Raw genomic sequence first — 13,999 nt, forward strand, 5'->3', positions numbered from 1 at the left:
TGAAGAAGGTGTGAACACCTAAAAAACGTCTGTTCTCCCCTGCCTTGAATGCATTGTTCGTTTAAAATGTATTATCTCTTTCTAGCTCACTCATCACCTCAGGCTAGCATACCCATAATAATGATATTACTTAGAATACTTTTAAATCTCAGAAAAATGTAAAGGAAAATTCCTTAATACTATTGTATATGCAGAGACAAATGCCTTTGCTGTTTGGAATGAATGTGGATAAATCTATGAATATCTTCCTTTGTACACAGTACACAGTTTCTACAGCATCAAAATCACAGGACCGGGAGTGGGGTGGGATGGGGGGAAAAGAAACACAGAAAGAGAGAAACCAGCACTTTGATGATCAGTAGAGATAAGCAATCTGGCCTTTTCAAAGGTCACTACTTCAGGTAAACATGCAGACCTGCCTGCTGTACAAATGTGAACTAACAAACAATCCACAGACCCTACAAACATGCAACTGTAACGCTTTTGCTATAAATACAGGGGAAAAAAAGTGGTTATCCACTTTCTCACAGTGTAATGACTTGGGAAAAAGGACAATCTGGAAACAGAAGAAACGTAACTATGTTCATTCACTTCTCAAAATCCATCTTTTTCATTTTAAATACAGAACCATTTATTGTGCATCAAAAATATTTTAAATTTTATCATGAAGAGTATTATATCGACCTGATAAAACACAGGTTTTATCCACAGAAATCTTATCATTTTCAAATAGAGTAAAACATGAAGTTAATTAATTCCTCAAAGTGACAACTATGCTTGGGCATAGGCATTTCACAATGCATATCCTGTAGCCTTATTTTGGAGCTATCTTATTTAAAAATACTATTCAGTTTTATTTTAGCTAAATAAAATTAAATCACATGATGGTAACACAGGATAGGAAATTTAGTTAAATTATACAGAAGTAGTGCAATTAACACTTACCACAAGTATTACAAATTATAAAATGCAATCCTTATTCTTTTAATCACATTCACATACATTTAACCAACACTTCTGGTAATCCTCTGAAAGTGATTAAGTGTTAAAATAAATTCTCCTCTGAAATTCTGCAGAAAATAAGGCAGAGAAAGCTGAGATGAAGCTACTGGGGTCAAGAAAGCTTCTCTCTGTGATGCCAGCAAAGCCACTGAGAAAGAGGGGGCCCTGGAACAAGCTTTCTCTCCCATTCCTGAGCATGTGAACAAAATGTGCTGCTGCTGCTGCTATATCAGCATTGGAGTATTTCTTAGTGTTTGTTTTTTTACTGGTGTCGACAATTCTCAGCTTGAGGCATGAAAATATGATTAGACTAATATATGAAGTAGGAAATCTCATATTTAGTTTTTTTAAAATTTTATTAACGTTAAATCTAAATAAATTAATCAGTAAGAAATTTTTGTAATAAAATGAGTTTTAAAATAAAGCAATGCTATCTGAAATTATGAACCAAAATTTTATCATTCTATTGAGAAGTTCACCTGATATACAGAGACTAGTAACAATGTAATAATAATGCCATTTAGAATGCTGTAATTTTATCTCTGGACAAATACTTCAAATTGCTTTTGTGGTAAAATCTCCTTTTGATTTGATGGTTTTTTAAAAAGACATGAATTTTGCCTTCATTTTTTTGCATTTCAAAGGTTTAACTAGGTGTAATGAAAGAGTGTAAAGCGTGAACTCAACTTTTAATCCAGATGAAATAACAAAGTGAATACCCAAGTAAATGCAGTAGTTCTATATATGGAGTTGAAATCCATCCTCAGTACATCTTTCAAAATTTCTGAATGCATAAGCTGAGTATTACAATGTTTGACAGTCTCCCTGTTATTTGACTATTTGTATTTAAATAGAATCCATTATTCCCACAAAAGATTGATACAGTAGGAAGAAGAAATGGTAGATTCATCTTTGACAAAATTATATTTAGAAAATACAGAGAAAGTAAGACAGGAAGTACTATTACTACATTTTTTTCTTAGTTAGCCCTCAAATTTTGGAATTCCAATGCCCAGGAGCCAAAGTGAGGAAACAAACAGGCATCTTGCATCTCAGCCCACTCAAGAGGTCCTGTGACTGTGTATAATGAAAAGGAACAAGCAAATGACAATGATTAAGGTTCATTCACGGAGGCAGATTGTCTTGATTTAGACATCGCCATGAGTTTCCTACATTCACATCCTGGGCTGCATCAAAAGAAGTGTTAGCAGATCCAGAGAGGTGATTCTTCCACTTTACTCTACTCTGGTAAGACCTCACCTAGAGTACTGTGTGCAGGTCTGGAGCCTTCAATATAGGAAGGACATGGACCTGATGTAGCTGGTCCAGAGGAGGGCCACGAGGATGATCAGGGGGTTGGAGCAGCTCTGCTACGAGGACAGGCTGAGGGAGCTGGGGTTGTTCAGGCTGGAGAGGAGGAGGCTCCTTAGAGACCTAATAGCAGCCTTCCAGTACCTGAGGGGGGCCTACAGGAAGGCTGGGGAGAGCCTGTTTACAAAGGCCTGTAGTGACAGGATGAGGGGCAATGGCTTTAAACTGGAGGGGAGCAGATTTAGATTGGAGATTAGGAGAAAGTTCTTTACTGTGAGGGTGGTGGAGCACTGAAACAGGTTGCCCAGGGAGGTGGTTGAGGCCCCATCCCTGGAGATATTCGAGGTGAGGCTCGATGACGCCCTGGGCAACCTGGTCTAGTTGGGGGTGTCCCTGCTGACTGCGGGGAGGTCGGACTAGATGACCTTTGGAGGTCCCTTCCGGCCTGGACAATTCTATGATTCTATGAGAAGAGTTAGACAAGAGCACACCATCAACTTATAGCATGAGTACCTAAGATAGTAGAAAAGCAGTCAATTACTTGCTTTCTCAGTCTCAGACTAAATTCTCTTTTTATATTTCCATAAAGTGAAAGACCTCTCTTAAGGGTTTGAAATAGTGATGCATAATGACTTATAGAGTTGTACGAATCCTCAAGTTCCTTCAATTTCAGTACTGAGATTAGGAAAAAATGAACAACAACCTATCTAGCAGTAAGGATTTTCGTTTGCATTGTGTCCTACATTTCAACTAGCCCTTTACTTGCATCAAATCCAGCATGTTCTGAATCCGCCCACTAATGAAGAGGCTTGAGACTGAAGTACGTCTGAAGACTGAAGCTTCTGCACATAAACTGGGAAAACTAGGAGCTTAGGTTTATGGAAACAAGACCAGCTGATGAAAAGAAGAATCCTGAAAAGAAGAACTGGTGTCAAGAAAGAAAATGGGGTTTGGAAATAAGGTGGAAAAGATGCTAATTAGAAGTGGGAGAAGATTCTGTAGATTAGGAAATCATAGAAATATCTCAACTTGGAAGGGACCCCTGCTCCTTGCAAGACTAACTAAAACTATCATAAGACTAAGAGCATCATCCAGATGGTCCCTGAACTCTGACAGGATTGGTGCTTTGATCACTTCTCTGGGGATACCGTTCCAGTGACCGACCACCCACTCAGTGAACAACCTTTTCCTAATGTTCAATCTGAACTTCCCCTGATACAGCTTCATATCATTTCCTCATGTCCTATCAGTGGTCACCAGAGAGATATGTGGAGATTAGTCATGGGGGATGCCTGGGAATCTTAGTTGGTGATGGCCAACATACATAAATGCAAGCAGTGGTGCAGCACAAATTGACACAACTTTCTGCCTGGTCTTTCTGGACCAGCAGCAACCTCTCTGCTATGGAGGGAGGTTGAGACCTCTTGAATTCAGCTTTGTGGGGAACCAAGTGAGTGAGTTTGTGAGATAACCAAGTAGAGTAAAAGCTCCAGTCCTACTGGGTTCTTATATACTAGGATCCAGATCCACTATGGTCTGCCTCATCCATGAGAGGACCAATATTTTTGACAGCAATAATATTATTTTATTATAATATTATTTTAATGTTTATAATACCCACTTCAAACCAAAGAAATCACAAAAAATGAGTTAGAACCGCTGCTGGAGTCTATACATGAAGTACTAACAGGAAACCAAACCATCATCTTGACAATCCTTCAAGCTTGAAGAAGCTGCTATCAATTTGCCAGACTGTTATTGAAAATGTAAAATATATAAACATGCTAGAAACTGTTTACTTTATCATTTTCAAAGTGTTCCCTGAAGACACACCATTCAGGAGAGCTCCCAAAGAAATCCAAAGGACTTGCTCTTTGCTTCACTTTTCAATCTCTGCATCATCTTGTTCTGACCTTTGGTGATGGATTTTGCTATTTTATTATGATTAGTCTAAATTGTAGGGATCTTACTTAGGTCTACAGAAACAGTTTCTAAGCTTTCTGAATGGAGAAAGTTTCTATTTAAAAAGAGTACATCTAGGCTAACACCTGGGACTATAGTTACACTTGCTGTCCAAATTATACACATGAAGATCTTGTCATTAAGTGAGCAGATAATTCGGCAAGTATTTTCTGAAGTTTCCTGACTTCTACCTTAAAATATTCCATAAATCCAATATGAACAATCAATGCTGACAATACAATATTTTCTGTGCTGAGTGTCTTACCCGAGAAATATTACCGAGAAGGTGAAACTGATATTCTATCTGGTTATACTTTAATCTACGAGAGTTCTCTTCTGATGTCCCTCCAAAGGGCACTTTACTAAAAGCTAAACAGGACAGTATTTGGTAAAAGAAAGGTCTGTTTAAGTTCAAAGGAAAGCAACATGGCAATTCTGTGATGCTGTGGCATAGATGAACCCCAAAGGGTCCCAGAACAGAGGTCTCACAGCACTTTTAATAAGTTAACTTGCTGGCAGAAGACCAAGAGTGTGGCCAATTAAGGTTTTGGAAAACCAGCAGTCCCAAGGGCCAGGCTGCCAGAATTGTGTGCTGTGTGCAAGTAAATTCAGCTTAACTTTATTATGAATTTCTAGTGACCTTCCAAGTTAGTTACTATAGTTATGAACTGATGGAGGAAGTCCAGTACAGTAACTGGGTAGAATCCATATCACAAAACAGAGACCATGAGAAAAAATGTGTTACAAAACTTTGTAAAACAGGAGTAATGACTGGAGGGTTAGAAATTTCCTATGAACTAATAACTGGGTTGAGGCCTGAGGTGAAGTCCTAAATCAAACCTTTAAGTGCTGGGGAATACTGTCCCCATTAGCCTCTACTGTATCCCAAATGATTTTAACTCAAATCTATTGAAGCTTGTCAGTTTAAATGGCTAATATCAATCTTGCACATAAATTCTGTATTTCATATAACACAGAATAAAGAAAATATAACTCCTGTCAAAAGAACAAAAATCTACAACAGTATCGATGCAATAGGCTTGATTTTGCATAATAGATAATTTAAGGCAGGCAGACTCATATTTGGCCTTTTAGTCAGGCTTGCCAAAAGCTTATTTATCAGTCTAAAAACATACACAGATTTTGTTCACCCCATTTTTCTCAATGCTTATATTTTCAGAACTGTTTTTCTAATATATATTAAAAAGTTAATTTTCTAGGTACTTCAGTGTTTTACAATTTTTAAATTTATTTATTTTACTTAATTCCTTTCAAGACAGTATATTTTATGTCCCATGAGTTCAGGTAAAGGTAATAAGTAAAAATGAAGGCAGTGAGATAAGAGTTTTGCCTGGGATCAATATTAGAAACTGCTCTGATAAAACATTTTGGTAAAAAATTAGAATGTTAAACTATCCTACTTCTTGGCCAGATGTTCAATGAGATGCGAAATTATAATATTCAAGTCCTGTAAGATGAAAGTTTGTAGAGATGAAAAAATGAATCCTACATTTCAACAGAAGACCAACACATTTAGAGAAAAATCTTGCTTCTTAATGGTATCACCTAAGATACCGTTGAAACTGGAAGACCACAATAAACTAAATCTACTGACATTTTTCTTTGATCACTACATGGAAATGAAGACAATTTCTTAAACTTTACAAAAATCCAAGAAAAAAAAAAGTTGACTTCATCTTGATTTCTTTAATGCAGTCCCCTATAAAAGTAGATTTTACTGAAAATCCTACATGTTGTTACTATACCAATACTAGTATCTGAAAAGCATAATACAGTTGGCAGAAAATTGGAAGTCTATTAAGAATTGGAAAGGAAATAACATTTATTTGATTTAGTTAAAATAGATGGGGTTATAAAGGTATACCAGCTTCAGATATCTAGGGAAAAAATTATCAAGCACTCTTTTACCAGGATTATAAATTTGTTTTAATAGTTAGATGACAGTTGTTCTTCAAGAAATACATGGCTAGAGGCAAAAAAAATCATTACCACTGATTAAAAATTGCATATATTGAACTGGCATATTAATTGGTACTATTTGCAATTCAAGTTTATCTTGATTATAATGAGACTGTCTGGTGATTTTCACTTCGGATTTTTAAGTAAATGCTTTTCATTTGTTAATATTTGTTGTGGCTCTAGCACAATAGGGCCCGGTTCCACTTAAGTCTTCAGATTCTGTCAAATTGGCAGAATTATAATGTTATAGTAGTAGTTATCGCACAAGTATTTTATAGACAAGCTTTCAAATTCAGGAACATGAGATCCAAAAACTACAATGAAAGATGAGGAATGAATTATAGAATGAAATCTTTTTACTGCATTTTAGTAACTATGTTTTGTAGAATTTACTTTAATTACATCAGCTTGTACATTATGATTGATAGTGGGGGTGTTAACAAAACCCACAATCAATCACAATAAAAGTACCTCAAGAAATAAAAGCTTTTTCATGATTCTTCATTCTTCTTAATTATCAGTATAGTATCTAAGTAGAATCAAATTATCAAATTAATTATATCAGTTTTAAACACCTTGTTTAAAAGCTGTATTAATCATCACTGCAACACATTTGGTGTTAGTATAATGTAGCAGAGCTCATGCTTATATGCACAGGATTTCTTTCCTGGAGTATTTAAAGGAAGTCATTATTCAATAAAATACCTGTCCCTTGAAGAGTACATTCAGAAACACGGTGTTGAATTAAGGTGTAATTTTGCAATAATTTTTTAAAGGTTAGAAAGAATTAAGTTTCCACAAGAGAAATCATACTCTAGTGCCAAATACATGCAGAGCTCTTTTCCCCAAAGTAATGACTGGAAAGTATGTTGCATTACACAACGTGACCTTTGGCTCTCACACTTGTCAAAAGAAATCAAAATCTGACCACTGAAATGCTCATTATAAGGATTGCTTGAAAAAAGTTTAATAAAACTACTGAAGCTATTTGAAAGTCAAAAAACCCAAATAGAAAACCCTAGCCTGAATGTTGGCATGTTGCCATTTGTGATTATATGACCAGCTGTTATCATCTAATAATCCAGGTCATGTAAAGATTATTGACTTTAATGTTTCCTTTCTCTTCTGTACAACCACAGTAACTTCCTGAAAAATATATACTACTTTCGTTAATAGATACGAGGATTAGGAAAAGTAACAGAAACTAATAGTTCTCCTTTTTCTATAGTCAAACCTGAGACAGAAATATAATAATTAGATGCCAAATATAGCTTATGTTTGGTTTGTTCTAATACTCGTTTAAGGCAATATATTTACTATTTTAAAAAATGAGATAACAAAGGAAGCAGTTTATGCAGCCCGAGATACAGTTGGCCTTCTGGGCTGTGAGCAGACATTGCCAACTCACATCCAGCTTTTCATCCATCGGTACCAAGTCCTTCTCCACAGGGCTGCACTCAATCCCTTCATGCCCCAGGCTCTACTGATACTGGGGGTTGCCCCAAACCTTGTACTTGGCCTTGTTGAAATTAATGAGGTTCATGCAGGGCCACTTCTTGAGCCTGTCCCAGTCCCTCAGGATGGCACCTGTCCCTCCAGCGCGTCAACTGCACCACTCAGCTTCATGTTATCCTGCTGAGAGTCCACTCTATCCCACTGCCTATGTCACTGATGAAGATATTAAACAGTACTGGTCCCATCCCAGTACAGACCCCTGAGGGAGACTTGCCACTGATCTCGATTTGGACTGAGTCATTGACCACTACCTCTAAATGCAACTATCCAACCAGTTTGTCATCTAGCCATCAAATCTGTGTCTCTCCAATTTAGAGAAAATGATGTTGTGGGGACCATGTCAAAGGCTTACAGAAGTCCAGACAGATGACATCAGTAGCTCTTCCCTTGGCCACTGATGTAGTCACTCCATGAAGCCATCATAGAAGGCCACGAGTTTGGTCAGGCAGGACTTGCCCTTGGTGAAGCCATACTGGCTCTCTCTAATCACCTCTCTGTCCTTCAGGTGCCTTAGCATAGCTTTTAGGAGGATCTATTCCATGATCTTCCCAGGCACAGACATGAGGCTGACAGGTCACTAGTTCCCTCTGCTTTCTACCCTTTTTAAAAAGGGGTGTGATGTTTCCCTTTTTCCAGTCACCGGAGGCTTCACCTGACTGCCATGACTTCAAATATCATGAGGCTGTTCGTCCCTAAAAATCAGCATAACACTTATTGCCAGCCATGCTGAAATACACAGCAAAAAGACAGATGCTAAGAAAAATCTGGGAAAAGTAGGTCATCAAGATCTGGTACAAGCAAATGCACAAACTCCTTCACTCCAAGCACAAGCTTAATAAAACAATTTTTAAAACAAACGACAATACTGACAGACCTGTGGAGGAACCTGCCTCCTTTTTTGGTCAGGGGATGTGACATACACAGCTTGTGTATATGCGTAACTTTTGAACCGTGGTTTAGGAGAAGGTGAAGGTCCCTGGGGTACAGTGACTGTGATCTACGAAAGAAATTAGAGGTGGAAAGAACAGACTTTTGGACAGGACCGTGGATTATAGAAATAAAGTAATGATTGAAACAGTAAGTGATGAAAAAGAAGTAGGAAGGTCATAATCAGTTACATTTTTCAAGGACAGTGTTGGTATTCAGCAGTCAAAATTGGGATGGCGTTAAGGAAAGCTCTCATTTAATCTGACACCCTTTCCAGAAGCAACGAACTGTCAAAACTCAAGACCAGCAGAATACCAATGAAAATTGAAGTTTCTTTATTACAGAGCGAATACTCATCTGCTCAGTACTTTAGAGTGCATCCCAAAAGCAAGATACAAATTAAATTCAGACATGTACACTAGGCCTAAAATCCACTAAACACTTCAGCAGAGACTGTCTGATGATTTCAGTCAAAAACTGACACAGCAAGCATAAATTAATTCTAAGTATTATATGAGTTTTTCAGTGACCAGTCAGTGTAAATAAAATGGTAAAAAATTAAAAACTTATCATGAATACGAGAAATGTCAACTGCTATTCTCAACTTATTCTATAAGTTTCTACAAGTCTGTGTTTAAATGTAAAACCTCCCCCAGTTTCTGTGTTCTTCCTTGTGGTGCCCTTCCTCAATCAAAACACCCAGAACTGGAAGAGAGAAGTGCAAAGTACTTATTTGCTGATTTGCTATTTTCAAGGTGAACAGCAGTATGAAAGTACAGTTCATGCAGACAAGTACACATCACTATGAGGACAGGCTGAGAGAGCTGGTGTTCAGCCTGGTGAATAGAAGACTCCTGGGAGACCTTACAGCCCCTTCCAGTACCTAAAGGGGGGCTACAGGAGAGATGGGGAAGGACTTTTTATGAGAGAGTGTAGTGATGGACGAGGGGTAGTGGTTTTAAACTGAAAGAGGGTAGATTTAGATTAGATATTAGGAAGAAATTCTTCACTCCAAGATTGTCCAGGGAAGTTGTGGATGCCCCATCCTGGAAGTGTTCAAGGCCAGGTTGGATGGTGCTTTGAGCAACCGGGTCTAGTGGGAGGTGTCCCTGCTGGTGGCAGGGGGGTTGGAACTCAACGATCTGTAAGGTCCCTTCCCACCCAAACCATTCTATGATTCTATGACACTTTAGACATTGGAATGGGCTGCCCAGGGAGGTGGTTGAGGCACCATCCCTGGAGGTGTTCAAAAGACAGGTTGATGTAGTGCTGGGAGGTATGGTTTAGTGATGGTGATGCTTTTTGTTTGTTGTGCGGGTGTCTATTTTTGACAAAGTTAGGTTGACAGTTGGACAAGATGATCTTTAAGGTCCCTTCCAACCTAGAAGATTCTGTGATTCTGTGACTTGCCTGTACTGAAGAGACTTTGACCAATATGGTCGTGGGCTTTTTACCTTCCATTGGCCATCTAACATCAAACTAAGGGGGTAGGTAAGAGAAACAACAACTTCAGAGCAGCAAGATGAAAGCAGAAAAGTGAAACAACTCACTTCTTGTGAAAAATGGTGTTCACGATGTACTTGTATGTGTTCTTCTCTAGTGACTCTTGAGTGTCGTGGCAACATCTCCACCTCCCTGATGGCCTCCATAGTGACTTGCTGGGGCAGAACTTGGAAGAGGGAAGTCACGTACATTAGGATGGACTTCTTATCTGGACAGGCAGTTGCAACGTCTGTAAGGCAAATTAACGTGCATCATTTCAGTTTTCACAGTAGACAAGAGAAATAGCCAATCAACTTAATGGAAAGTTGATAGACTAATGAGCAATGTATTGTCCACATGAGTTCTCTAGAGACTAATTAGAGTCTTATAATCAGTTCAAAAATTACAGACTAAACTTGCATATCAATGAGAAGGAGCCAAAGTTTATAAAAGTAACTTACCTCATTCAAAATGAATTTTCCATCTGTATTTCTTTAGCCAAAAGGCACAAACTATACAATTTGACACTGTGATCCTCAGTAAGCAGGACTAGACATATGAAAAGGTGTATTTTGTTGCACTGTATTAATACTGCAGTTAAAAAAGGACAAGCTCATTTTTAAAGTTGTGCCTTGTACATTCTTTTCACATCATTTAATCACTGCGAGTGACAATAATATAGGAAGAAAAAAGATTTATAGGTTTTTCTGGTGAATGGGTTCATACTAAACAACTACTGAAGCCAGCTTCTAATATAGCTACATAGCTTTTATATTCTACTTAGTCTTATATTCTTCATGATGTCTGTGGAACACCTATGGAACATGATACTTGCAGACACTAAAATACATAATAGGTCAACTCTGTGAAAAAAAAAAAAAACAAAACTCTCTAAAACCTCTGTGGAGTTTAGTGGCAAGTACAAGAAACTGTTTGATCACAAAGATGATCACAAGTTTTCAACACAGCCACGATATACGTTGGCAGGAAAAGTGTTTATTTGACACAATGTTTCATATAAATAACAATTTGTAAAAATTTAAGGCATGTGGCAGCTCTTTGAAGTAGTTACTGTGTTATTTGGCATTGACATTTACCTCCCACACTCAGACCAGTGAATCAAGATGTAAAAATACTGTGGGACAAGAAATATATCATCAATTAGGTGAGTGTTTTAACATGAGTGCTGGCAGAAAGCCAAGAGTTTTTATGGTCCTAGATCAGACCTGGCTTAGGTAAGATTTCAGTTCAGGGAAAAAAAAAAAAAAAAAAAACAAAAAAAAAAAAAAACAAAAAAAAAAAAAAACAAAAAAAAAAAAAAACAAAAAAAAAAAAAAACAAAAAAAAAAAAAAACAAAAAAAAAAAAAAAGAAATAGAAATCTATTAATATATTCTGGCAGACTCAATAATGCTACAGGGTGGCATCTCATCTCTCTTCCTAGAGTGCAGAATACATGAGGGAAGGTACCTTATGTTAAAAGATTCACATATATTTGGAAATCAAGACAAGACATCCTATCAGCATTTTTAGTTTTGCTTTCTGACCTATCTCCACACCTTTGCTTGATACATTAAGCTGAAGTTTTAGTTTTACTTAGAACTGTCTGGAAAAATGGCATATTCCTTCCAACATCCCCATCACCATAAGATTTATTGTCTCAGTGGCCACAGTGTACAGAATATGCTCATTTAAAACAAAAACAAAAACCCAAGCAAACAAAACCAAAACAAACAAACAAACAAAACCCCAATCTACATGACTTTTCCAAGTCAAGTCACACTACAGCCCTCAGTCTTCAAAGGCTTCATTCCTGTGACAGATTTCAGTCCAGGAAACATTTTGCTATCACCATCTTCTTGCGTTCTCATTAATATTTTAACACCATTTTGTGACACCAGTCAGCGTCCACTGGTAATTGATGTTTACAAGAACATCTATGCCTTCACACAAGCAAAAGTAAACATTGAACATTAGTAAACATTAGTGCCAGCTGTGACTTTTCCATTTGTTGTTCATTATTTTCCTTTTCAAAATGTTCTGGTAATCAAATAGGCAAATAACTTATCATTTATCTACACAAATATCTCACACAATAAATAAAGCAAGTACCTTGCAAACAATATACATGCCAAAAATTGCTTACCCATTCTATCTGACAAATAAAAAGTACATATGCAGCTGTCAGAATCCACTGGCAAATAGGGAAAGATTTAATTATTTAAATAGAAGAAATAGCTAAAGCAGCATTGTTGCAAAGCCTGGAATATCAATCTCTCTCTCAAAATCCCTTTTTGCAGGCTCTTAAATTATCAGAGCAGGAATGACATCTGTTATCCTGTCCTATGCCTTTGCCTTCATATTTTTTGCTTTTCAAATCTTAATCTAATATATCGTCTTTACCACCTGTTCAGACTGATGGATATTTGAAGTCCTAGTACTAAGCCAGTGCATAAATTTTAACTTAAGCACTTGCTTGCAAGCAAGTTCACTAGTTCCTTGGAAATATGCCTACTTTCATTTCTGGGGGCAAAATATCCATCAAGCCAACCTACACCTTCTAAAAACTAATTTCCAACTCTTGGAAAATATGGAAGATATTTAAGAAAATTAAGTCAGTATATGTAGACTGCAAATTAAAGTCAGCATATGCCGTTAATCAGGTACTGGTTTTGAGAGAAGTAAAACCAAAAAATAAAGGAATTATCCAGGATTTTTTTTTCAAAAACAAGGTATATTCTGCAAATTTAGCTCAGAAGCAATATTTTCCTGAGTATTTTCATGCATTTTCTTGACAATGACCTTCTAGGATAGGACTGAAAAGAATAAATAAGAATAAAACCAAATTAGACTACAAGTCAACAGAGAGTTTAAAATGGGAAACATAACACTAGCACAAATTATATTAATAACATGTTCATGAATCAAGAATCTGAAAGACTTTGGAGAGCTCTGAAAACCATTCCAGCTCTTTAACAAGATGCCATGATACAGTTGTAAGAAAGTATTGGAAAAGTTTCAAGCATGACTTTTCCAGCTCTTAGATTCCTAAGAGGAATCTTCTACCATAGAAAACTTTATGCTGGCAGATTAATATTTTTCAAAAGAAATTAGTGACTTTCTGGTACTCAAACTGAAATATGTTACATGAAACATATTGTTCACAGAACTAGTTTTTTGATACATCTTGTGATCCATAGGCTTACTTACTAAGACACATGGTTTACTTAAGCACATACAGTGAAAGAAACAAAACTCCTTTTAGAAAACAGAACAAGGTCCTGACTTTACATGCTTCCCCTGAAAAAATATCCATACACCCTGACCATTTAGAGAGATTAGTTTCTCCAGGGAAGGTCTCCAGTCAAATTAAGAAAGTAAAAAGAAATAAAACAAAACACTTCAAACACAGCAGCTGAAATACCTGTCTGATACTAAGCAGACAACATAAGAGCTAGAGTTTGACTGTGAATTTTAATGTATGATAACATCCTGTTCATCTAGGGACACACAAGTCCCAAAAGAGCAAGAAGAATCTGGTTTCACCACATAACTTTAAAACCATGAAATAAACATGAATTCACCCCTGTATAAGTGCTGCTATCTTAAAAGGGTTATTACAGATTTAATTCAGGAAGCAATTTGCCCAATAAAAGTTCACTATAGCTTGATTTTTATTAGCAAATATTTTTCATTTTCTGATGAACATAACAACGAGCTTGGTTGCTTGTTGAGGATGAGTGACTACAATAAACCCTAAATGTTCTGAAATCAGTTCTTTTCTGCAGAATCCAGTGCCAAAAAAAAAAAAAAAAAAAAAA

The 13,999-nt window shown here is 36.8% G+C and overlaps 1 protein-coding gene across 7 annotated transcripts in view; it reads right to left on the bottom strand.

Moving 5' to 3' along the window:
• Nucleotides 1–13,999, bottom strand: part of DMD (dystrophin) — a 1,195,780-nt gene that overhangs the window by 830,014 nt on the left and 351,767 nt on the right. For 6 of the 7 annotated variants that reach the window (XM_014954058.1, XM_014954053.1, XM_014954049.1 and 3 more), the window contains 2 exons: nucleotides 10,248–10,429; nucleotides 8,645–8,767 (listed from right to left, as the gene is read on the bottom strand). In XM_014954058.1, the coding sequence (XP_014809544.1) occupies nucleotides 8,645–8,767; nucleotides 10,248–10,429 (305 nt within the window). The remainder of the gene's footprint in view (nucleotides 1–8,644; nucleotides 8,768–10,247; nucleotides 10,430–13,999) is intronic. The other variant, XM_014954055.1, reaches the window with a different exon arrangement.

This window comes from Calidris pugnax, unplaced genomic scaffold, assembly GCF_001431845.1.
Source record: "Calidris pugnax isolate Ruff unplaced genomic scaffold, ASM143184v1 scaffold246, whole genome shotgun sequence".
Taxonomy (NCBI): domain Eukaryota; kingdom Metazoa; phylum Chordata; class Aves; order Charadriiformes; family Scolopacidae; genus Calidris; species Calidris pugnax.